Source organism: Macaca mulatta, chromosome 18 (assembly GCF_049350105.2).
Source record: "Macaca mulatta isolate MMU2019108-1 chromosome 18, T2T-MMU8v2.0, whole genome shotgun sequence".
Lineage (NCBI taxonomy): Eukaryota > Metazoa > Chordata > Mammalia > Primates > Cercopithecidae > Macaca > Macaca mulatta.
Window position 1 is genome coordinate 45277715 of NC_133423.1, and position 27241 is coordinate 45304955.

Sequence of the window (27241 nt, forward strand, 5' to 3'; positions counted from 1 at the left end):
AAATTGTAATCGCATAGTTCCCACATGTTGTAGGAGGGACCCAGTGGGAGATAATTTGAATCATGGGGGCAATTTCCCCCATGCATGCTCTTCTCATGGTAGTGAATAAGTCTCACGAGATCTGATGGTTTTATCAGGGGTTTCCGCTTTTTGCATCTTCCTCAGTTTTCTTGCTGCCACCATGTAAGAAGTGCCTTTTGCCCCCTGCCGTGATTCTGAGGCTCCCCATCCATGTGAAACTGTAAGTCCAATTAATTTTTTTCTTCCCAGTCTTGGGTATGTCTTCACCAGCAGCATGAAAATGGACTAATACACTTCTTTTTTTATTTTTATTATTATTATTTTTTGAGACAGAGTCTCGCTCTGTCGCCAGGCTGGAGTGCAATGGCTTTCAAACTAATATAAAAGTAGAATAAAACAATTGAACATCCATATACATACCATCTTGATTCGACACCAGTATTCTGCCATATCTGCTTCGTATCTCTTTATCTACCTATTCTTGCTAAATTATTTCAAAGTAATTTATATCATGACACCTCATCCCTAAGTATTTTAGCATGCATTTCCAAAGAAAGGCATTTGCTTACATAGCCACAATATCACTATGACACCTGCCAAAACTGATTCTGTAATGTGTCTAATGCTCAGTCTATATTCAGATTTCTCCAATCAGGGTGGAGGGTGGGAGGAGGGAGAGGATCAGGAAAAACAACTAATGGGTACTAGGCTTAATATCTGAGTGATGAAATAATCTGTACAACAAACCCCCATGACACAAGTTCACCTATACAACAAACCTGCACATGTACCCCTGAGCTTAAATAAAAGTTAAAAAAATTTCTCCAACCATCCCCCAATTATCTTCCATCATTTTCTGACAAAAGCTAGTGAAGAAATATGCATTATGTATGGTTATGTCTCTTAAATCTCTTTTAATCTAGGTCAGCCTGCTTGCCCTAGACCCTTTTTGAAAAAACAGGGCCAGCTGGAGAATGTCCCACATTCTGAATTTGTCTGATGCTTTCCTTGTGATATCATGAAACTGGTTCCTCTATTCCCTGTCTCTAAGAGGGAAGTTAGTTCTAAAAGCTTAATGAGATTTAGGGTAAATATTTTTTGGCAAGCATATTACATAGATGATGTTGTGTTTTCATATTCATCAGGATCCACACGTCTGTGTGTCTCACTGTCAGTGTGGTGTTTGATTTTCTGGTGGCCATGGAACTCTCCATTGTAAAGAAAAATACCTTTTCTCAGCAAGTAGTAAGTATTCTGTGTACAATACTTTGACACCATAGGAGTGCCCAATTCCTTATACCCTTTCAACTAATGGTTTTAGCATCTGTTGATGATCTTTGTGTGGATCAGCTATTTCACTAGAGGTTGCAAATGCTGATTAAACACACACCCACATACACACACACAGTTAGATTTTTTTTTTTTTTTTTTTTTTTCTTCTTAGCCAGGGTCTTCCTCTGTCGCCCAGGCTGGAGTGCAGTGGTGCCCTCTCAGCTCACTGCCTCCTCCACCTCTTGGACTCAAGCGATCCTTCTGTCTCAGCCCCCCAAGTAGCTGGGACTACAGGTGCGAGCCCGGCTAATTTTTGTATTTTTTGGACGCAGTTTCACCATGTTAGCCAGGCTGGTCTTGAACTACTGAGTTCAAACAGTCCACCCGCCTCAGCCTCCCAAAGTGCTAGGATTACAGGTGTGAGCCACCATGCCCGGTCTGGATTTTTCATTCCAAATACATTATTTGGAATTATTATGAAATTACATAGCACTATTATGTAAAGCAGAGCTTTCCCTCATCAGCTGAGACTATTTGGTTACTCTAAATTACCAGTCCTGTTATCAATAGATCATCTTGAGTGTGTGTCTGTGAAGTGTTTATTTGATTTTCTAGGATGGAAATGAGGAAATTCCTGTATGTTAGCCTTAGCCTAACCATTGATAAAGAGTAACAACGAGCTGGGTGTGTTGGCTAATGCCTGTAATCCCAGCCCTTGGGGAAGCTGAGGTAGAAGATTTGCTGACTATGCTGGGCAACATAGTGACAGCCCGTCTCTGCACAATATAAATAAAATTAGCTGGGTGTGGTGATGCACGCCTGTAGTCTCAGCTACTTGGGAGGCTGAGGTAGGAGAGTCACCTGAGCCCAGGAAGCCGAGGCTGTAGTGAGCTGAGATCACACTACTGCACTCCAGCCTGAGTGACAGAAATAATTTTTTAAAAAATAAAATAAAATTTTAAATATTTTTTTAAAAAGAGTAACAATGAAAACATCACCAGGTATTTCTCATTCATAAAAACACTGAGAATTTCTAAACTGTCTTCCCATTTTTTCTTATTCTCATTCTGAATCTATGTTACAATATTTCCTTTTAAATTGAAAACACTTCCAGGGAACATATCTGAATCCTAAATCACAGCAACCAGATTTCTTTAAGGAGTGTGCCTTTGCCTCTCCTGTTGTTTGTCTAACCCTGAACTGAGAATCCATAGTCCAGGGGTGCCTTACTGACAGTAACAATGACCTATTTCTTTTTTGCATTTGCTTTGTTCTTCTATCAGTCTCACCCTGTTGACATTCATCTCACATCAGAGACTCAGCCACCTCTTCCCTTGCACAATTATTCCCCCTCCCAAGGCACATTTATATTCAAGGCACAGGGTCAAGGAAAAGAAACAAACCGCGCTTCACAGCAGAACTTTGCCTAGCACTCCAGTTGAGGATGTGCTCATCTTTGCTTCAAATGGTTTCTTCCTTGTTCATACTCAGCAATAATATGCAGCCAGCAGGCAGCAAGAATGATGCTGTTTTTCTTGATTGGTAAGCACCCACACCACACCAGTTGTTTAATATTTTTAATATCACCCCTGCATATAAGCCACAAAAATATGTTATCCTTCATACCCAAGGATGTTCCATCAGAAGGCTGTCTCTGCTACTAAGGTTGAAATAAAAACACTGTATTAGTCCATTCTCACAATGCTATGAAGAAATATTTGGGACTGGTAATTTATAAGGAAAGGGGTTTAATTGACTCACAGTTCCACATGACTGGGGAGGCCTCAAGAAACTGACAATCGTGGTGGAAGGCAAAGGAGAGAAGCAAGCATCTTCTTTACAGGGTGGCAGGACAGAGTGAGCACTTATAAAACCATCAAGGTGCAGTGAGATCTCATGACAACAGCATGAGGGAAACCACCCCTATGATTCAATTATCTCCACCTGGTTCCGCCCTTGACAGGTGGGGATTATGAGGATTATAATTGAAGATGAATTTTGGATGGGGACCAGCCAAACCATATTACACTTCATTGTTGATGAACTTTAACTAAGACTGCACTTAAATTTGGGGATAAACAGAATCACTTCTGCTTCCTCCTACTAAACACCACTGAAAGAGTTTTTGAATGGCATAAACCCACAAAAGCAAACAGAATTGGAGAACTGATTGAAGCAAAGATATGAACGCTGGGAAGCATAATGACGAGTAAAAGAAACAGTAGAACTGAGAAGCTGCTTTCTAAATCAGCAGTAAAGGATGTCAGGAAATAATCTGAGTCACAGAAACCCCAAGAGATGTGGCAGTATCTTCTACCTTTAGACGTGAGGGTGAGGGTGAGGGTGGGTTGAAAATAGGGGGTTTGATTGCCAATTTGTATATAAAAAAAAGTTAGATCACAGATTTTCTCCCCCTCCAATAGTAGGGGAACTGCCTCTCCCATACCTTGGCAGAGGGTAAAATGGAGGGTCTCCAAGCTGGGAAACACCAGGCTCAGCTGAAAACAGTGTACTGTATTGAAACAAGGAGATACTGACTATCCCTAGACTATTAGCAGCCAAACTTTTGCCCTCCAGGCAGGAGATTGCAAAAATCGTCACTTGGCAATATGACCAGCCAAAGAGAAAGACCCTAAGGATACTGATATTGGGAGTTCCCCAACACAATAACCCAGTCAAATCTCAGCACATGGAGCCCACAGCTGGCAAGCCTTTCCCATGTGCACAGAGCTCCCTGTGGGTTTTGTTAATGTGCCCCTCTCATAAACATTAGGCAGCCAAGAAGACCTACATCTGTGGAACTCCTCTAACTTGAAGACAGAACCCAACACAAATAAATGGGGGAAAATTAAGAGAATCTTGGAGAAAACAGAATTCTTCAGGGAAATGAAACTTCAAAAATTAGTATTCTCAGAGAGATGTAAGAAAATATTGCCATGAAACAAGAAGAGTGTTTTAGTCCATTTTGAACTGCTATAACAAAATACCTGAAACTGGGTAATTTATAAAGAACGGACGTTTCATAATTTGTCATTTTGGAGGGTGGGAGACCAAGATCCAGGCACCAGCAGGTTTAGTGTCTGGTGAGAGCCTGGTCTCTGCTTCCAAGATGGCACATCCTCAAGAGGGGGAAACAATGTGTCTTCACATGATGGCAAGTGGAAGGCAAAAAAGAGACCAAACTGCCTTCATTGTGCCTTTTTATAATGACATTATTCTGCTCATGATGGTGGAGCCCTGATGACCTAAACACTTCCTACAGGACTCTATACCACCCGACCCTGTTGCATTGGGGATTAAGTTTCCAACACATGAATTTTGAGGAACACATTCAGACTACAGCAAAAAGGATGCCATTTAAAAAGAACATTCAGAGAAAAACAACAAAATGCGGTAACTTGAGAATACAAAATATGATAGAAGAAATTAAAAACACAATGGAAAGCTGAGAAGATAAAGCTGGAGAAATCTCTCACAGAGTAGGACAAGAAAGACACACAAGGCCAGGCATGGTGGCCCATGCGTGTAATTCCAACATGTTGGGAGGCCAAGGTGGGAGGATCACTTGAGCCCAGGAGTTCAAAACCAGCCTGGGCAACACAGTGAGATCCCATCTCTACAAAGAAATTAGCCAGGCATATGTCTGTAGTCCCAGCTACTTGCGAGGTGGGAGGATCACTTGACCCCAAGAAGTTGAGGCTGCAGGGAGCTGTGGGCACGCCACTGCACTCCAACCTTGGTGACAGAGCCAGGCCCTGTCTCAAAAAAAAAAAAAAGACACACACACACAAACACACACATAAATACACACACAAAAAAAAGTTCAAAATGAGAAAGAGATGATTTTTTAAATGAGAACATTATTACAGGAGAGCCAACAGACAATAGGAGATCAAAAAAAACAAAAGGGGAATGCAGAGAAAACAGAAGGGAAAATATGAAAGAAATAATTCAAGAAAACTTTCCAGATTCTAGGAAATAATTTCCTGTATGTGAAATATTAATAAAAGCAAATGCTTAACTAGTACTTAACTAAGTGGCAGGCAATGTCTCAAGCATTTTACAGACATTAATTCATTTAATTCTCACAACCCTGTGAGGCAGGCATGAAGATTTAACTCAGTGAGTCCCTGAACCTATGCCTCAATTAACTGCTAGTGGACTCCCAAGTCAGATTGTGGTGAAATTTCAGAAGGTGGAGAACAAAGAAAGGATCATAAAAGCCTCCAGAGAGAAAAAGACAGATTATGTACAATGGATCAATAAGACTTCTCAACAGCAATGTGAGACATTAAAAGAAAAGAGAACACTGCCTTCAGAATTCAGATGAGAAATAATTTCTAGCATAGAAACCTATCTCTTGATGAAGACATTAATTAAGTTGGGGGATAGAATAAAGATATTTTCAACATGCAAGGCCTAAAAAATAATTACCTCCTATGTACCCTTTATCAGGAAAACGTTGGAGGATTCTCTCCAAAGGAGGAGAGAAAACCAAACCAAAGGACTATAAGGGATTCAAGAAACAGAGGCTGTGATGCAGAGAGCGAAGGACCCTCCAGGAGGACGATGGGGAATCCCAGGGTTTCCTCTATAAACTGGGTGCAGGACAAGCAGGTCAGCCTGGAGCTGAGAAGAAGGCTGTTACCGGCCGGGCGCGGTGGCTCAAGCCTGTAATCCCAGCACTTTGGGAGGCCGAGACGGGCGGATCACGAGGTCAGGAGATCGAGACCATCCTGGCTAACACGGTGAAACCCCGTCTCTACTAAAAAATACAAAAAAAAAACTAGCCGGGCGAGGTGGCGGGCGCCTGTAGTCCCAGCTACTCGGGAGGCTGAGGCAGGAGAATGGCGTAAACCTGGGAGGCGGAGCTTGCAGTGAGCCGAGATCCGGCCACTGCACTCCAGCCTGGGCGACAGAGCAAGACTCCGTCTCAAAAAAAAAAAAAAAAGGAGATGAAACTCATAGAATGCCTGGCATGTCTCAATGTATCAAGAGTCCATCTAGACAGTTAACAGAGTTGTGACTGAATTATGGGAGAAAAAGGTGAAGTGATGGGGGAGAAAAGAAAAAAGGAGAAAAGGGAGTTTTTTTTTTTTTTTTTGAGACAGAGTCTCACTCTGTCACCCAGCCTGGAGTGCAATGGCGTGATCTCGGCTCACTGCAACCTCTACCTCCCAAGTTCAAGCAATTCTCCCACCTCGGCCTCCTGAGTAGCTGAGATTACAGGCATGTGCCACCATGCTGGGCTAATTTTTTGTATTTTTAGTGGAAACGGGATTTCGCCATGTTGGCCAGGCTGGTCTCAAACTCCAGACCTCAGATGATCTGCCCACCTCAGCCTCCCAATGTGCTGGGATTACAGGCGTGATCCACTGCACTCGGCCAGGAGATCTTTTAACAGGGAAGCTAAATCATTACATTTATACCTTACGAATTCAGTGCCGTTCAGCAGTATTTACCACCTGCCATGTGTATTGTCACTGCTATGCCTCCAATATACAGAAACAAACAAGACGCTTTCTTCCTTATATGTAACTAAAGGCAGTAATATGGAGGATTGGGCCATGGCCTGTGGGATCATTGATCCTGTAAATTTCAAAGACAAAATAAGAGGTGATATCAGACCAAAAACCCCAAGGGAAGAGAAAATAAGCCCCTACAAATGGCAGAGCACGGGGTGATGAGTAGTTGCTATATTTTCTTTCAAGGCCTTTACTTTGGATCTGCTCGCTTCAAAGAGACAAGCTGCTAAAGAAGAAAGATTCTTTCATAGGGGCTCCTTCCTGCTGTCCCCATCCCATCCAGAGTGACTTCCTGTGGAAAGGAAGTCCAGAACCCTCCAGAATGCCCTAGGAAAATGGAGTCATGCAGATGGTGTGGAAAACAATCCCTCACTACAAATGTCTGTATTGATCAGCTAATGCCTTAAAGCAAGAGATTTACCTCAAAACTGCTTGTGGGCGCAAAATAAGTGCAACTCTGTGACAGCCAGGCCTGATGAATGTACTTTTCATGACATCAATAATCATATAATCATACAAGGGAGGAAACGAAGGACAAATGGAATGTACCCAGGAATCATTCTTTATGCCAATATATTTATATTAAAAAATTTAACCTGTGGCAACCAGAAAGCACTCCCCTTAGTTCCTGCACTTTGAATTTTGAACCAAGTTACTCTGTTTTAATGTCTCCTTTCTTTTGTTTTTCTGGTACTTCTATCACCTCAAATGTCAAAACCACCAGCAAGTGTGAGCTGCTGGTGTACAGCAAGTGTGAAGTGCAGCGAAGACTCACAGACCTCAGAGTCTGGTCCACTGGACCCAGGCCCACTGCTGGATAAAAGGTGCAGCACCCACTGGCCACTTCCATGGTTTACATTGGGCTCCAAGGCCTTGCGCCCGATCACCTGAGCACCTGTGCCAACCCTCAGGTACCTACCTAAGTCCCTTGTCCTGTCTCTTCTGTTAAACCAGGGTTCCGGGGACAGAGATGATTCCAAATTTTACAGAATGTGGAAGCACCATAATTCTAGTTTATTCCTTCACTAGTTAAAATGTATTAAGTTTAAATTATCAGCATGATAAGAAAAACCAACCTTCAGTTTTAAAAGTGAAGTATTTGCAGTATGTCTATGTAACACCATGAAGTGAGTGGTCAGGACAACTCTGGAAATTAATGTTTATTAACATTCTGTGGTTGATAATAGGGAACCAGTGACTAAGCATTGGGTACTTTGTCTTCCACAGTGAGCCCAGCACCAGCTGTCCCCAACCTACAATTCCCACTTGGGCCAAACTGGTCTGCTTGCCATTCTCAGAATCTACTTTTTGCCATCCTGGTTCTGAGTTTCTACTCAGGCCATTTTCCTTATGTGGAACTTTCACTTTGTCTATCAAAAGTTGAGTCATGTTTATAGACCCAGATCAAGTGCTCTCTACCTCATAAACGCTTTTAAAACTATATGTCATCAGAAATTGCCTCTTTCCCTTGTATATTTTTATTCTACTTATTATTGTCTGTACCAGTCACACAGTGCTGGCTGTATCTCCATCTTATAGTTATTTATTTTTATCCCATTGATTGTTCAATCAGACTGCCAGTTTCCAGAGGCCAAAGATTATGGGCCATATGACGTGGATTCCCCCTCCCTCCATCATGCAGAATAAATACCCAACAGGTGCTCAAGAAATAATATTTCTGGCTGGGCACGGTGACCCATGCCTGTAATCCCAGCACTTAGGGAGGCTGAGGTGGGCAGATCACCTGAAGTCAGGAGTTTGACACCAGTCTAGCTAACATGGTGAAACCCTGTCTCTACTAATAATACAAAAATGAGCCAGGCATGGTAGTGGGCAACTGTAATCCCAGCTACTCAGGAGGCTGAGGCAGGAAAATTGCTTGAACCTGGAAGGCGAAGGTTGCAGTGAGCCAAGATCGTGCCACTGTACTCCAACCTGGGGGACAGAATGATACTCTGTCTCAAAAAAAAAAATAAAAAGAAATACTACTTCATCTGGGCATGGTGGCTCACGCCTGTAATCCCAGCACTTTGGGAGGCTGAGGCAGGTGAATCACTTGAGTCCAGGAGTTTGAGACTAGCCTTGGCAACATGGTGAAAGCCCAGCTCTACCAAAAATACAAAAATTAGCCAGTCTTATAACCTAGTCTCAGAATAAATAGATATTTTCTAAAAAGAAATACTACTTGGACACATGAGTAACCTTTAGGTGCAGGGCTACTGACTTCATGTTAAATAGCCTGCTTCCTTAACATCCAGGAATTATTTATGAAGGTGAATCTGCTTTGTTGAAAATTTTAGCATTTTATAATCATCATTAGTTCTAATCAATAGAGAAAAGCTGCATCAACTTGGGCAATGGAAATAAGATGTTATATTTTAATATTTAGTGAAAATAATGGAAACAGTGAGTTTAGGGGATGAATCATTGAACCCACATGGCTAGGCAGTACTTTTGAAAATCAGCTGACAGATGTGGACTCCAGAGACCCCACTTCTCATTCTGAGCAGTGAGTTCGGAAGCATGAGGCCGGAGGATCCTGCAGGAGACTCTGCAGCTATCAGTTCAGTTTATGTCCTACTGATGTTTGGGTTGAGAGCATCATTTCTTTATAATGAAGAATGAAAATTACTTCTAATTGCTACAATATCAACAAAGAAGATATATTCCTCAATTACTCTTGCCAGAAAATATATTACCAAAATTGAGAGGAAAAGAATGGGAAGGCTGGCTCTGTTTCCAGCAAAAAGATAAACTAGCTTCTCTTGTTATACAGTCCCTTAAAAAGCTCAATTAATTATAGGAAATACCTTTTGAATGCACAATTGAGCCCTCAAGGAGACAGGGCCAAAATTCTCAAGGGCCAAAAATAAAGAGGAAGCTGAAAATGAAAGCTGGGCAGTTGAAGCTATGGCCGATTAGGGGTGTTTGTCTCTTGGTTACGAAAAGGTTTGAGTTTTAAAGGCTACATGTGGAATGGCATAGAAGGTCCTGGACCCATTCAAGATGGGAGGTGGTGTCAAGGCCCACCACATAAAGACTCAGTATTGCTGAAGGGTGCCTGCCTACTGTGAAAGGGTTGATTAGGAAATCTCCCCACTAGCAATGAAAGACACCAGGGAAATTTGTCTGCCTTGCACTTTGGGGTGGGAGAAAGCGTTCACTGATAAGTTAGGACTACAGATCTCCTCTTACTGGCATGGTCCAAAAAATTCTGAACAGAGAAATTAGCTAAAAGTGGCATAAAGACTGACACAGTAAAACAAACATTCTCTGGAGGAACCCATGCAAGAATCCCACAGAGAGCACTTCATTAATGTAAGCTCACAATCTACAGTTACAAAACACTAGCCGGGCGTGGTGGTGCACGTCGGTGGTCCCTGAGGTGGGAGGATCGCTTGAGCCTGGGAGGCAGAGGTTGCAGTGAGCTGAGACTGTGTCACTGCACTCCAGCCTGGAGTTAGACCCCCTCTCAACAATGAATGAGACCCCCTCTCAAAAATGAATGAACAAATTAATTAATATAAAATTACAAAACACATAATAAACCATCATAAATGAGAGCTGGCAGAAAAAAAACTAACAACAGAAATAGACTCCACCGACAGAGTGTAAAATAAATTATGTTTATGAACAAAAATATGAACAAGACTTTCCCTTTGGCCAAGACGAAGTAGCCCATTCTTCTCTCGTTCACCCTCTTACAACTAAAAATACCCGGATATAATACAAGAAATAAACATGGAGAGACCTTGAATGGTGGAAAGATGAGGACTGACTAGCTAGGGACCCTGGGACTTGAGGAATGGCGTGGCAGTGAGTTCTCTGGGTTTTCTCTTTACTTCCCATATATCCCAATAGAATGCAGGAGAAGCCTGCAATTCAGAACTGCTAACATACACAGATACAAACACCCTACGACAAGCCTGTTCTCACTAGCCAAAGGACTGAGGAGAGGTGGTCTACCAGAACAGAAAACCTTTTTGATAATACGTGCCCTACTCCAGCTAAACACCGGAGGAATAACTGCCCCCCCAACCTTAGAGTGTCCGTGGGACCCAGCAGGGCACTGAGTCATGATAGTGGGAAAAGGTGTGGTTCAACAGGCTGGTACCAGATTAAAAATGCTCAAGAAAAAGAAAAGTCAAATACATTATGGTACACACATACAATAGAGTTTTATGTGGGATTAGGCAGGTTTTCAAAGTTGTCCACAATAGATTAAATGAAGGAAAGAAAACAGGCCATAGAACAAATATGACTTGTATCTACAGGACAACACATTTTTGTTGCTCCGTGTATGTGCTCTACACACACATACGTAAAAGAGTCTGAAGAGGCTTACATCATTTTCCAGGGTATAGTTACAGGGGACTATTCACTTTTTTAAACTTTTATTTTAGGTTCAGGGGTACATGTACAGGTTTGTTATATAGGTAAACTTATGTCACGGAGGTTTGCTGTACAGATTATTTCATCACTCAGGTACAAAGCCCAGTACCCAATAACTATTATTTTCTGCTCCTCTCCCACCTCCCACCCTCCACCCTCAGGTAGGCCTCAGTGTCTGTTGTTCCCCTCCTTATGTCCATGAGTTCTCATCATTTAGCTCTCACTTACAAGTGAGAACATGAGGTATTTAGTTTTCTGTTCCTGTGTTAGTTTGCTATGGATGATGGCCTTCGGCTTCATCCATGTTCCCGCAAAAGACATGATCTCGTTCTTTTTATGGCTGCATAGTATTCCATGGTGTATATGTACCACATTTTCTTTATCCAGTCTATCATTGATGGGCATTTAGGTTGATTCCATGTCTTTGCTATTGTGAAGACTATTCGCTTTCAAACAATAATAAAGCATATAAATTATGATTTTTATAATAAACAAGTATTACTTTTCTAAACAACCAAAAGAGTAAAAACCGTTTTTCTCTTGGGAACAAAAAAAATTACTAGAGAAGGATATGGAAGCAAAAGATGATAAATAACTAAACCATTTTCCCCAGAAGGGTAGATACAAAGATGGTAATACTTGAGTCACAGTGGTGAAATCAGAAGTATTTTTTTCTAGTTCTCAGATTTTCTACAAAATGGTTATAATAATTTTATAATGCTTTAAATTTGGTTTGAAATGTATGATTCGCATGTCAACCTACACCCTGTTAAGAAGAAAAGGTAATGCCAGAATAACCAGGTAGAAAGTTGTTTTTGTCTGATGAGATCAAACAAACAGTAAGGTGTGAACGAAGTAAGAGCAAGGTTACTGCTTAGTAACCTCCTGCTAGTCATCATGTGCCTGCCCCACTAGACTTACCAAATCCCGCACAGTGTACTTCTTTCCTGGTCATATGGGTTTCACCCATAAAACACACATGGAAGATCATGGGCTTGATATTATTGCATGGGATAGTGAAGTTTTGTACATAAGTAATTCCAAGCAAAATGATTTGACCACTAGTAGGCACAAAAATACTACTAAAGGTGAAAAGCAGGTGGAGCGCAGTGGCTCACGCCTGTAATCCCAGCACTTTGGGAGGCCGAGGCAGGTGGATCACGAGGTCAGGAGTTCAAGACCAGCCTGGCCAAGATGGTGAAACCCTGCCTTTACTAAAAATACAAAAAATTAGCTGGGCATGGTGGTGGGCACCTGTAATCCCAGCTACTTGGGAGGCTGAGGAAGAGAATTGCTTGAATCCGGGAAGCAGAGATTACAGTGAGCTGAGATCGTGGCACTCCAGCCTGTGGGACAGAGCAAGACTCCGTCTCCAAAAAAAAAACAAAAAACAAAAAACAAAAAAAAACCTACAGGCAGGACTGAATGCAATTGCAATGAAAAATGCATTCATCAGATCAGGGTGAGGTAATATAAACTAATGTCTTCCAAAAGGTTTTCAGATGGAACACTGGTCTTATGAGATGCTCCTTGAGGAAAGGAGTGGGATCAGATAAGTGTGGAAAGTACTGCTTTATCTTATCTTTCATAGGAGTCACAAAGCACAATAGCATGGTTTGTTTGTTTGTTTGTTTGTTTCAGAGACAGGGTGTTGCAGCTCTGTTGCCCAGGCTGGAGGGCAGTGGTGTGATCATAGATCACTTCAGCCTCAAACTTCTGGGCTCAAGCAATTCTCCTGCCTCAGCCTCTTGAGTGGCTGGGACTACAGGCATACACAACCACGCCTGGCTGATTTTTTAACAATTTTTGTTGTAGAAACAAGGTCTTGCTATGTTGTCCATGCTGGCCTCAAGCAATCCTCCTGCCTCGGTCTCACAAAACACTGGGATTACAAGCATGAGCCACCATGCCAAGCCTGCAAATAGTATCTTTTATTTATTTATTTATTTGTTTATTTATTTATGTTTTGCAATACAAAAAGAGTTGAATAAACACAAGCCACATGGGAAATGGAGTCATTACTCAAATCAATCTCCCCCAAATTTTGGAGGCTAGGCTTTTCCAAGGATAGTTTGGTGGGCAAGTGAATGGGAGTATGGAAAGTGGTCTTCTTCTGGGGGTGGCCACAGGACTGGTTGGTGGGTTCAGGTGGAGCCATACGTCATCAGAAATGCAAAAACTTTAAAAGACATTGCTAAAGGCCAACCTTAGTTAGGTTCTACAATAGTGATGTTATCTGCAGGAGTAACTGGGGAAGTTGAAGATTTTGTGACCTCCAGAATAATGGCTGGTAACAACTTAACCGACTTCAGACTTCTCTCATCCTCCTAACCTGGTGGTCTTCCAGGCTTTAGGAAGGCCATATAGTTTTCAAAAAGGGTTATGATCATTGAAACTATAAATGAAATGTCTCCCAAAGTTAGCTTGGCTTGAGCCCAGGAATGATTAAAGGCAAGATGGAGGTTAGATCAGATCCCTTTCACTGCCATAATCTTCTCACTGTTATAAAATTTTTGCAAAAGCGGTTCCAGCAATAAAATTTCACAAATTTTACAAAAACAAAGGACTATGAGGACATTGCTGGGGACTCTCCATGAGCCAAGGAAGAGTCCCAGGAAATCAAGGGGCTGTAAAGCTTAAGCGCCATTAATTCCAAATTAGTATCACTTCTGGTGAAAGCACAGAGGAAACACAAAGCAAGAACACAGCATAGGGAGCTGGGGCTGGGGCTGCAATTCTTTTTTTTTTATTATTATTATACTTTAAGTTCTAGGGTACATGTGCATAACGTGCAGGTTTGTTACATATGTATACTTGTGCCATGTTGGTAGGATGCTGAGTGGATGGCATCAGAGCAGGCACCTGAAGGTGACCGACAGAGCCCTGCAGGTATCTGAAGGGGAGCGGCATGGTGGTGGGGGTGCCACTGCATTCCAGATTGTGGACTCAGGTCTAAGAGTGAGTGCAAAAGCCCAGAGGCAGAGCCACAATAGTATTTGTTTGTTTGTTTGTTTTTGTTTTTGTTTTTTTGAGACAGAGTCTTGCTTTGTTGCCCAGGCTGGAGTGCAGTGGTGCAATCTAAACTCACTGCAACCTCCACCTCCCGGGTTCAAGCCATTCTTCTGCCTCAGCCTCCTGAGTAGCTGGGATTACAGGCACGCGCCACCATGCCTGGGTAATTTTTGTATTTTTAGTAGAGGTGGGGTTTCACCATGTTGGCCAGGCAGGTCTTGAACACCTGACCTCAAGTGATCTGCCTACCTCAGCCTCCCAAAGTGCTGGGGTTACAGGCATGAGCCACTGCACCTGGCCCACAATCGTATTTTAAAGACACTGAGCAATGCTGCTGGGGAAAACCAGTTGAACTATCTTTAACTTGGCATCTCCTGAACATACCAGGCCACTAGATCTCGTTTTTTGCACAATGCTTGCTGACCTGTGGCAGACTGCTTTTGGGAAAATGTTGATCTAGTCAAGGCACAATCAAGGCTAGAAGGCAGGGAGGACAGCTTCTCCCTGAAGCCCAGAAATGAATGTGGTTACTATGGAAAGAACCAAGGTTACATCTCCTGATCCCTCCAATCACATGCATGCATTGCTATAGCAATGTTACAGCAGCAGGAGAGGCTTCATATGGGAAGAAGTAGGTTAACATAGATAACAGAAAGACATCCCTGTTAGCAATTGCCCCGACAGGTTTCAAATTTGGCTGAAAAAATAAGTTGAAGTCACCAGGCGATGGCACAGGTGAGCCACTGCTGACTGACAGCTCTTTTCCTTGCTGATTTTCCCTGCAAGTGAATCAGGACCATTTTATTCCAAATGCAATCATCTCTTAGATCTTAAGTTTTCTTCTAAATGTTAGGGATTTTTAAATCCAGAGCTTGGTATACCAGCTATTTGATTTTTAAGAGAGTTGCTGGGATTTATAGCCCTTTTACAAACAACAAGGAAAACATGAGTTTCAGCATGCTTCATACATTCAGTCTTCACACCTTATTTGTACAAGCTCCCAGAGAGTTATAGAGGCATTTAAAGATGACATTTGCCTTAATGCGCCTGTTTAGTATTTTGTTTCCTGACTCTTAGGCTTGAGTTTGTGAATACTCAACAATCAAGGCACGTCAAATTAGTCCTAACTGTGTTTACTACATTTCTTACATGGCTATTATTTTAAGCGGTAATATTAAAGCTGCAGCATTTGTTATTCCTCTTCTTGCTTGTTTATACATCAATTCACACACATGAGCTGTTCTTTCTTCTGGTCCTGTCTGTGACTAGACTAGGGAAGGTGCTGTTTGGAGGAGAAGCGCTGAATAAACAAAGGCTGCACACCTGTCACTGCTGGGAAGGGAGAAAATGATTGCCCCTTTGAGACAGAATCGATGTGTCTAGAGAAAATGGTGGTAAATTAACCAGCAGTAAAGAATAGCCTAGTGCCCCAGAAGATGCAATAGATGAGAACTGCCACTAACTGTAAGGAATTTCTTTGGGGATTTTAAGACTGGGTCTTTACATCACTTGGTATGATTTAGTTATTTCCCCTAGAAGGACAGACTGCTTGAATCAGATAAGTCTATTCCCTCATCTAAGACCCTGAAGCCAAGAAAAAGATCTGTCCCAACATTCTTGCTAAAAAATACACTATTTTCTCATAGAAGGACTTCAGCAGTACGTCACAAGGGACTTAAGAAATGTCTAAACCCTCTGCTACAGTAACCTGATTTCCAGAAATCTGTTTTAAGGAAACAACCAGAACTTTAGTCAAAGATTTTTTGGCGAGGAAATTCATTTCAGTGTTATTTCTAACAGAGAAAGTTTGAGATCACCATGTATGTTCAACAGGGAAGGAATTATTAATGAAATGATGGTATATTCGTGTGTGAGAATTTTGGTCAGCCATTACAAAATCTAACTTTCAAGGATGATTTAATGACATTAGAAATGTTCTTACTGTCATGTTAAGTAATGAAAGCAGGACACTAGTGGGAATACAAAGTGGTACAACCTCTGCGGGGGGGAAACTTGGCAGGCTCTACCATACTTTCATGCACATTAGCCCTTTGACCCAGCAAAATCTACTTCAAGGAACCTGCCCCAAAGATACACTAGCAAATACACAAAGTGTGGTCTCCACACTGCTGCTCACCGCAGCATTCTTTTTAATAGCTAAAGAGTAAGATTAACCCAAATGGCTATCATTAGGTGGCTAGTGGGATAAATTATTATATACACAAAATTGAGTCCTGCGCAGCTATAAAGAGAGCAAGGAAGAACTTCATGTACTTATTTGGAAAGATTGGCAGGATATTTTGTTAAGATAAAATCAAGACAAAGAAAAATTTATGTAATAAGCTATGCTTTGTGTAAGAAAACCAAGTTCAGTTATTTTATGTTTTTTGTTTTTTGTTTTTTAAAAAAAACCTTGTAAGTTTAGCTGTGGAATATGTGTCAGCTTGTCTCTATGTGATGTTTATCAAATCCTTAGATGAGTCCAGTGGTCCTCAATTGGGGGTGATTTTGTCTACAAGGAAACATATGGCAATGTCTAAAGACATATTTTGGTTGTCACAACTGCTGGGGAGGAGGTGCTACTGGCATCTAGTGGATAGTGGGCCAGAGATGCTGCTAAACATCATCAATGCACAGGACAGTCCCACCACAAAGAATTATCTGGCCTGAAAATGTCAGTAGCTCTGAGGTTGAGAAATCCCACATTAGCTCTTTGATCTTAGTTAGGCCAGGTCAGTACCGTTTTCTATGTCAGAATGTCACTGTCAAGATAGTATTGGTGCTATTACTGAGAAACTCTGATATATACACATATGCAGTATTTGTACATATTGGGATAAAGTGAATATTAATTATATTAATGCTAAGAACTGAGATTTTCACAATTAGAGAAAAGATACAAATATAAAATCAAATATATTAATCCTAAATTTGAATGGGAAATACTAACATGGACTCATTATTTGCCTCTTGTTAAGGATATGTATTTCCTAGCTCTGTATCAAAAGGCCTAGTTGTGAGACTGTGATCTCTGAATATTAATATCATTTCCCACTAAAGGCACCAGAGCTTCACGAATAAATGGCTGATTCCAGAAGCAAAATGTACATAATGGACCTGAGTCATCCTGCACAAATAAGAAGGAAACCTGGCCTTGACCACGCCTAACAGTAGGGGAAGACTAAGGAACAGAACCCCCAAGTTGAAGTTCTATTCTTAAATTCCAAGGGTGAAATAAATGTTGGGAGGCAATTGTCCATTTCTGCCATAGCAGCATGAGGGAGACAAATGAGTCTCTGGATCTGTACTCTCTCATATGGTAGCACCAGCCACATGTGGCTTTTGGGTACTGAAACTCAGTTATTCCAAATTAAGGTGTGATGTAAGTGTAAAATATATGCTGGATTTCTCCAATTTAGTATGAAAAAAGACTACAATATCACGATAATTTTTATACTGATATTAAAATAATGTTTTGAAAATACTGTGTTAAGTAAAACATGTTATTAGCATTAATTTCACCTATTTCTTTTTACTTTTTTTTAAAAAATGTGGCTACTAGAAAACCTAAAAGTATGCATGTGCCTCACAATACATTTCTATTATATTTCTATTAGACAGTGCCACTGTCGAATAACCAGGTACAGGGTCTTCTGAAAGGTCCCCAGGCTTGGGAAATGGGACACACATGGGAAGTTTAGCAAGGCAGAGAGAAAAAAAAGGAATAAAAAAGTTCAGAAAGGAAGGAAGAGAGAAAGAAAGTGACGGATAGAGAGGAAGAGGGAGGGATAAAGTGATGGAGGGAAGGAGGAAAAGAAAGAAGAGGAAGGAAGGAAGGAAGGAGGGAAGGAGGGAAGGAGGAAGGGCGGGCTACAGAATGGGAGAAATCATTTACAAATCATATATCCAATAGAGGGCATGTATCTGGAATATATTTTAAAAGTCTTATAACTCAATAATAAAAAGAAAAATTTTTAAGTGAACAAAGGATTTGAAAAGACAGTTCTCCCAAGAAGATATGCAACTGGCCAATAAGGACATGAAAAGATGCACAGTATCATCTGTCAGAGAAATGCAAATCAAAACCATTTCTCATCCACTCAGATGGCTACAATAAAAGAGACATATAATAACAAGTGTTGACAAGGTTGTGGAGAAATCGGAACTCTCATCCTTTGCTTGTGAAATGTGAATTTGCTTCATGTGAAATGGTGCAACATCTTTGGAAAACAGTTGGGCCGTTCCTCAAATAATCAAACGTAGAGTGGCCATATGACCCAATAATTCTACTCATAGGTATAAGAACAGGCAAATCTACAAGAACATAAAGCAGATCAGTGATTGCCTAATGCTGAGGTGGGCATAGGGGAAATGGGATGGTTGCTAACAAGTACAGGGTTTCTTTTTGGGGTAAAGAAAAATGTTCTAAAATGGATTGTGGTGGTAGTTGCACAACCCTAAATATACTCAAAACCATTGAATCGTATACTCTAAATGGGTGAATTGGGTGGTATGTGAGTTATATCTCAATAAAATTTTAGGGGGGAAAAAACAAAACTAATGGGGTTGTACCAAACAAGTCATGAGCTTGTAGTGAAAGAGAGAAAGAAGCTGATGGCTGACTCATTGGTCGCCACTGAAGGTCGCTGTGGCATCAACCCATGACTAAAACAGAGAAAAAATCCTGCTTTTCTAGTATGAACTACATTTCAGGGTTACCAAATAACCTTACTGGAAGAGAGAAAGTTCTGTTATCAAGAATACTTCCAGCTGTTGATCAGAAGAAATGATAGACTTGTACCCCTGGTGAAATAACTGATTCAGGCAGAGGTCATCAGTGGATGCTAACACCATTGATGGGAGCTGTGCAGGCAAGGAACCAGGCTGACACACCTGAACCCAACGGTCAATCTTAGCATCACTAAAAGTGGAGCAACAAGACATCACATATGTCTAGGTATAATGCAACGTGATGTGCACAGCATTGCCTATGAAGTATGTTTGCCAAAAAATTCTATTGACCCTGAATATAAATAATCAAACCTTTAGTCTAATTACAGGAGTAAGAACAACCCTACTACCATGAGGATACAACGAGCCTAATCCACAAAGTGTGGACATCCTGCAAGGCAATCCCTCTGGCAGGCAATAAGTCAATGGCAAGTGGAGGAAAAGAAAAAAAAAAAAGAGACTGAGGCGGGCGGATGTTCTGATTTGAGGTCAGAAGTTCGAGACTAGCCTGGCCAGCATGGTGAAACCCCATCTGTACTAAAAATACAAAAAAATTAGCCGGGCATGGTGGTGGGTGCCTGTAGTCCCAGCTACCTGGGAGGCTGAGGCAGGAGAATGGCTTGAACCCGGGAGGCAGAGGTTGCGGTGAGCCGAGATCGTGCCGCTGCACTCCAGCCTGGATGACAGAGCAAGACTCCATCTCAAAAAGAAAAAGAAAAAGAAAAAAAAGAGGCAGTCTGTTCTAGATTAAAAACAACTTAAGGGAATGACCAGTTACACAGTACAAACCTTGTTTGGATACCAGTTCAGTAAATCAATGGTAAAGAGAGTTTTGAAACAAATTGGGAAATCTGAATATAAAGAGTAAAGAATCACTGTTAATTATGTTAGGGTGATAATGACTTTGTAGTAATGTAAAAAAAAAAAGTCCTTATTTTTCTTCGACATGTACACTTGAGAAATAACATTATAGTTGAATATGATTTAAGATATTGCAGCAAAGAAGTGGCAGGGGGTGGTGCTGGAATAGATGAAGTAAATTGAGCAAGATGGTGTTAGTTATTAAAACGGGGAGATGGTGGGTTTATTCTGCTTTTTTCCTTTCCTTAGTGTTTTTTGGAATTTTTTATAATAAAACATTTTTTTAAATCCTAACAATGCTCAGGATATATGAGTTAGAACATACTGGTTTTAAGGCACATTATAATGATGCAATCGATGATATAAGGAACATAAGCTCAAAAGCACATGTGTATTTGCCAATGACACATTGAGAAGCAAATTTTTGGAAAAGCCCTTCTAAGCTTATTCAGTTTTTATTTGTTTTTTGCTTTGTTTCTGGTTTTTTGACCTCTGTGAAGCATTTTATTTGGGCTTAGGAAAATTGAAGCAGCACAATAACTTTCTCAACAAATTCCTAGGTATTCACTGGGGGTAGAAGGTCCTCTATTCATCCAGAAAATATGTAGGTCTCCCCAGGGCACAGACCTTCTCACATTCATGCCTAAAGACTTACAGTTTTTCTCCCTCCCCAGCTGACTCTAATGTTCACCCCCAGTGGTTATGATCAATCTTGTTTTAAACTGATGAAGAAAAGAAGATTCCTTCCCTAAAAGTTTCCATGATCACATTTCAATGACGGTTCTCTCTTTGGACTCCACTTTGACATTATTGTATATAGCTCCTATATCTTTAAATTGTAAAATGCTGATCACCTGAGCAAGTAAAGTATTCTAGATTCAAGGGGAGGTGGAGCTAGGTTTAAATTATGAGTATATTTAAAATAACAGATTACAAATGAACGTTATGATTTTTTTTTTCAATGACTTCTGGTTTGGGAGTCCCAGATCATTAGCATGCACTACAGAAGAGTTTCTCTTTTCATCTTTGAATGTAGAGCAAGGGATGGGTGTGAGGGGCATGAGGTCACAAGTCCCAGCTGGGCTACAAGAGTTGTTGATGTTGGTGGATTGCCCTCTCTTGACCTTGGTGCCCCTCTGAGAATGGGAAGAACAGCATTCCCTTTATCTATCTCCTGCTTCGCCTGAAGTTTGAAAGAAATAATGTATGTGAAAACATTCTCAGAACTATAAAGGGCTTATACTTATTTTTTAAATATATTCTCCAAGTAGATATTGTTTTTCCCTAATCAACATCTCTTATTTCCCAATTCCACATCTAGAATTGTTCTTAAACCACTCTGGGACATGGTTTAAATAAGACTCTGAAAATAGATTATATTTTCCACTAGAGATTATTTACCTTTCTATTTACTGTGCAGCATCAAAGAGAAGATTTTCCTCCTAACTTAAAAAAGCTTAATTTTAATACTATAAAATTCAAACATATTATTTGAGTCCTGGAGATTTTAAGCATTTTGTAGTTCTATGCCAAAGTCCTACTTAATTTAAACATACTATGTAATTTGACTTTAATCTCGAAATGTCTATTTTAAATATTGTTAGTGGTTGACCTGGCCGGCGTTCCCTCTGTTAAGGCAGATCTTTCATGGTACAGACGGCAAGGATTGGGGACCTGAACACTAAAGCCTTCACATTAATCTTCCAGGGCTGCAGCCAAACAACACGGCTTTGCCTGGAGTGGTCAATATAAAATTGTTATTTGTACTTAGTGACTCCTGAAAATGTATTCAAAAGGTACTCTCTTGGTCTCTTACCACGGCAGGTTAGAAGCTGCTAAAACAAACACAAGATCTTCTGAGTGCGCCAGCCCATCCATCTGCACCAGTAACTCTGTCTTCATCCGCAAGCTTCCTTCATGTTCTCCCCTACAGAGAGAGAAGACATGATTCTCCTGTGTCAGAGCCTTCGCCCTCATGACAAGAGCAGCATTCACAGCAATGTCCCTGTGACTGTAGAACAGTTTCTGTTCTGATGGCCAGTGGAGCCATTCATACTAGAATTAGAGAAAATGAGCAATTCGCTATTATTTTCACATAGAGCATGATAGAAAGCAAATAAATGAATATAATGATGGTATTTGAAAGAAAACCAAAGGCAGGCAGTGAGCTGGAGAAAATAACTGAAGGGTCCACAGTCCCACTGGTAGATTAAATGCAGCCCAACTGTGTCTACCTGCAGCATTATTTACCTCTTTAAAAATGACATAATGGAGGCTAATCCCTTTCACTTACATAGCACACAGGAAAGTACTTTCACACCCTCAGCCTCCTGAGTAGCTGGGACCTCAGGCGCAAGACCGCTGCCTGGCTAGGCGTAAGTTTTTTAGTATCTATGCCCCTTAATACTCAACTACCTTTTCCTAAGAGAGAAGACCCTCTCTCAGTATGTATATATGTGTGTGTGTGTGTGTGTGTGTGTGTGTGTATAGTTTATTGTATATTATAAGCAGAATATATAATTAGCATTTGCCCATATATTTGCTACATGTTTAATTATCATTTGCCCATAACTATAATTCCTTTAACATAACATGATCCAAGAAGTCTTCAGAGCACCCATCCTTATTTCCTGACCCTTTGAAGACTCTAATTTTAGAGTCTTTGATCCCAGAGAAGGAAATGGAAATTCAGGGCAGAACCTGGAGCACACACAGATGAAGAGTTTTCACATTAGCCCAATGAGGGCTGTGGGAAACTGGGGATAGAGATCAACAAAGCACGTGTAACAACAAGTGCATACGGAGACCTGGTCTTTGCAGAGTGACTATGAGGGTCGGCTGGTGCATTCCCATTTGGGTGCCTGTGCAGTTGCCTGCTCCTGTCAGGCCTAGTATAGAAAGCAGAGTGCTCCAGCCTGGGGCTGACAAGCACCAGCTCCAGTTAAGCCATGGAAAATGTCCCGTTTCAATCAATTACATGAATCCCGTAGATTACTTGGGTACATCTTTATGGTTGCTTTTCCCTGCCGGGTAAATGGCTTCCAATGAGTAAAATTTCATAAATTATATTCTACTTATACTTCCAACAAGCTAATTAATTGTGTTTTATTACTATTACTTCTGCCTTGATGATAGACTATTAAAGGTCATTAATAAATGCAGCTGTGTTGAGATTTCCCAGAGATCTGTTTTTTCAAGCCAGGGGTGCCAGATTTAGTAAAAAGCTTCAGTGGAAAATACCTCTGATCAAGACAGAAAGCTGATCTTAAAAACAAATAAACAAAAAGCACAACACTACTCAGGCTTTTGGAAGCACAAACAGAAGGCTTATTACAGTCTGAGAAGTGTTCCTTCCTGCTGAGGACATTCGGTGACACTCAATCTTTACAGATAATATATGTGACATATTTCAAGTCAGCCCTGCTGAGCCATAACCTGATGCCACAGAGAAGTGGTGTTTTCCCAGGCTTCGCACACCGAGGACTGCCTCTCGGGAGTGAAGTACAGACGTGGCCCTGCACAGTGGCTGAGTGGGCAAGCCTCATTCCCCAGGGGCAGCCCCTCTGGCTCCAGAGGAGGCCATCACAGTGGCTATTTTCAGCCAGCAGGACTGATACAGCAGCCTGGGATCCTGAGGCTAGAGGATCTTCAGGCCTGAAAACCACTCTGTGGGGAATGGGGGAAGGGAGGATGGCATTTCCTCCGGTTATAACAACTACTTAAATCAGCTATTCAGTTAACAGGATCTAATTTAAAGACCTTTCCATGTGTCTGCAGAAAATTTGTGGGCTTATTAATAGGCTTATTCTGCTAGTAAATGTCGATGGGCTTCCGACCATCAAACACACTTACAAGAGGGGAGAAGGGATGACAAAAAAAAAAAAAAAAAGCAACAACAATAACAACAAAAACCCCAACCCTGTCTGTTACCCAGGAGCTGTGCCTCTCTGACTCATCACCGACTCCAGCTCGTCCAGGAAGATCGTGGATGGGGCGTGGTAGCGGGCAAGTTCAAATAACACCTGGGTGGGGGAAAAGCAAGCAAGTATTCAAGCTCATAGACTTAAAGTCCTCAGATGCTCCCAGAGAATAAAAACTTAGAATGACTGTAATAATAAGCATTTATGCTGCACTCTGTTATTTCACAATAACTTTATAATCATTACAATTATTTCTCCCTACCTCCACCCCATGGGGTTGGATGGTCCAATTATTTCCATTTATAACTTGATAAAATTAGAGGCAGAGAGTAGGTGGTTACTCCAGGGTTACTAATCATAAATATGAGAGCTTCAGATAAAATTTGGTTCCCAAGCTTGCAGTCGGCTAGTTAACCCCTGAAACACCCTACCAATAATATGTTCCATGTGGACACAAGAGCCTTGGAACATGTATAATCATTTGATAATTCTTCCCTTAATCTTTGGGAACAACAGGAGGTTATTCTCAGAAGAAAATATTTCAGGGGAAGGATTGAGTTCCTGTCATGGGTAACAAGGCTGACAAATTTAGCCCCTTTGTGTTCCTCAAATTACTCCATAGCCTTCCCACACTACCTCAACAAGGCTGCTTGGTAGGCTCAGGTACTAGAAGGCAATTCTCGACTGAATACGATGTTCTATTTGAGAATAAAATAAAATATTATAGACTGAACAAGAACAGGAAAGCAACCAGCAAAAGAACAGACATATAAAAACAAAATAAAGAGCTCTAAAGGGAGATGTGGTGGTGATGAATAGAATATAACAACCTAAACCTTTTTTTTTTAACCCTGAAACTGATCTCTTGAGCATCATATACAATCCTTCACCGGTTGATGGGAAAAAACAGTGGAGATTTAGAAAAGAATAGAAATTCTTTAATAGGCATGGGGGATTTATTCTCCATGTCACTTAGCACTAGCAAACCATCACAGAATCAGAGGGAAAGGGTTCTGAAAAAGTCAGGTTGTGGTTTTCACGAGCAGCAGCAGCTCATCCCTTACAGGTCTCCCTGTCACCGAATGGGAAATACCTCACCTTCCCCACTGCTCATGGGTACATTCAAGCACATGCACCAGCATCTCCCTTTTACAGAATCCTGTTTTATTGGAACAATTGACTGAGTTTAACGAACTGAGAGAACAATGGCAATGCCAGAGCATTCATCACAATGCCTTCCAGATACAATGGAGACCACCTAATTCAGGGCAAATAACTTTCTGTCCTTGTCACACACACACAAAGAAGCCCAAATATACCTGACATTAAGGGTGACTACAACAGTGGCAGTCTACCCAATGAAAAATGAAATATTAGAATATAAAACCCATACATGTTTTTAAGGTGCTTGCTAAAGGCAGAAAAGAGACCAAGAACCTCTGCTAGACCACACACCCAGTTGGAAGGAGAACCACGCCTGGAGTCTAGGCATTCATACTGCCCACTGCATTGCTCATTCCACTTGCAGGGAATATACAGAATCATGGGTAAGTGTTTCTGGAAGCATTAGTCTAAAATTTTCAGAGGAACCTGGAGGAAGTTAGATCATACAACTGGGGGGCGGTGCATTGAAAGATGTAAGCATCAACAGATGTATGCATTTGCTAAAGAGACCACTCAACTATTCCGTAGCGATCAGCTCCTAAAAGGCACGAACATTAGTAGGGGAGGGAGGAACATAACCCAATGGTTCCCTATAAATAACTCTTTAATTGGAATAGAAAGAGAAACAAATGGTAGAAAAAGCTTCTCTGCTTTAGGGGAAGGTCCTGAAGGGTTTGCTTTCTTTGAAAGCTTCACAGTAAGGAGCCTGACAGCATGACAAAGATTGTCCAGCTGAGGATCTTCCCAAAAGCTCGAAAAATAAAGAGAAAATGATGTAATTTCTGAAAGGAAATGAGATGAGCTCCTTTGAGGTTAGCAGAGGTTATCTGTTTCTTCTTGCATTATTTTTTAAATTATCCAAAATAAAAATGCATGTCACAAAAAGATATAAATATTTTCTAAAACTTTCAAAAGTTGTTCAAGTTCATTCAGAATCAAAGAAATACACATTCAAGCACTGAAATATTGAAATACACGTTTAATCACTGAAATACACTATTACTTTTTACTATTAGATTGACAAATGTTTATTTTGTAAAAGATACTGGTGTGTTGGTCAGGGTGTGGAGAAGCAAATGCACTCAGGAAGCATTGATGGGACTCTAAGAGGGTACAACCCTGTTGGCAAAAAGCAATCTGGCAGTCGGTGATGTCTGTTCCCTTTGACTTGGCAATTCTACTTCATAGAAATTGTCCTACACTATATAGGCAAAAACATGTGTACATATAAGACTGCCCACTCTAGCTTTGTTCACAACAGCAAGAGACTAGAAACAACCTAAAGGCCCATCAAGAAAAGACTGGTTAAATACGTTTTGGTACATTTATGCAACGAACTACCATATAGACAATAAAAGAACATGCTTTATCTATAATAGTGTGGAACAATATCCAAGTTATATATATTAAGTTGGGGGAAAACTGGGTACAAAAGGAAATATAGAGTATGTTCCTACTTGCATTTAGAAAGGCAGGGAGAAGCTAGGCATGGTGGCTTATGCCTGTAATCCCAGCATTTTGGGAGCCCGAGGTGGGAGGATTGCTTGAGCCCAAGAGTTCAAGAGGAGCCTGGGCAACATGGTGAAACCTGGTTTCCACAAAAAATACAAAAATTAGCTGGACTTGGTGGTGTGCACCTATAGTCTCAGCTACTGGGGAGGCTGAGGTGGGAAGATTACTTGAGCCCAGGAGGTCGAGGCTGCAGTCGGCTCTGATAATGTCACTGCACTTTGGCTTTGGTGCCTCGGTGACAGAGCAAGACCCTGCCTCAAAACAAAACAGAACACCCAAAAGAAACAGTTGTTGATGTTAATGTAGATAATAGATAAATGTTCTGCAGGGCTGCTGTAGCAACTGTTAATAGTAGTTGCCTCTGGGGAGAGGGCTGAGGAGTCTGTACATCCTCTTATACTCTTTTTTTTTTTTTTTTTTTAAGGCTAGTTACTTTTAAAATATATAGTAAAAGAAAGGAAGAGGCCGAGCATGGTGGTCACGCCTGTAATCCCAGCACTTTGGGAGGCCGAGGTGGGCAGATCACAAGGTCAGGAGTTTGAGATCAGCCTGGCTAATATGATGAAACCCTGTCTCTACTAAAAATACAAAAAAGCCAGGCGTGGTGGGGGTGTGTATAGTCCCAGCTACTCGGGAGGCTGAGGTAGGAGAATCGCTTGAACCCAGGAGACAGAGGTTGCAGTTAGCCGAGGATGCACCACTGCACTCCAGCCTGAGCGACCGAGCAAGACAAGAAAGAAAGAAAGAAAGAAAGAAAGAAAGAAAGAAAGAAAGAAAGAAAGAAAGAAAGAAAGAAAGAAAGAAAGAGAGAGAGAGAGAGAGAGAAAGAAA

General features: G+C 41.1%; 1 protein-coding gene across 1 annotated transcript in view; it reads right to left on the bottom strand.

The window, feature by feature from the left end:
• KATNAL2 (katanin catalytic subunit A1 like 2) overlaps nt 1-27241 on the bottom strand; it is a 49746-nt gene that overhangs the window by 2813 nt on the left and 19692 nt on the right. The window contains exons 10-11 of the mRNA XM_028837793.2: nt 23745-23836; nt 21631-21741 (exon numbers count right to left, since the gene is read on the bottom strand). Coding sequence (XP_028693626.2) covers nt 21631-21741; nt 23745-23836 — 203 coding nt within the window. The remainder of the gene's footprint in view (nt 1-21630; nt 21742-23744; nt 23837-27241) is intronic.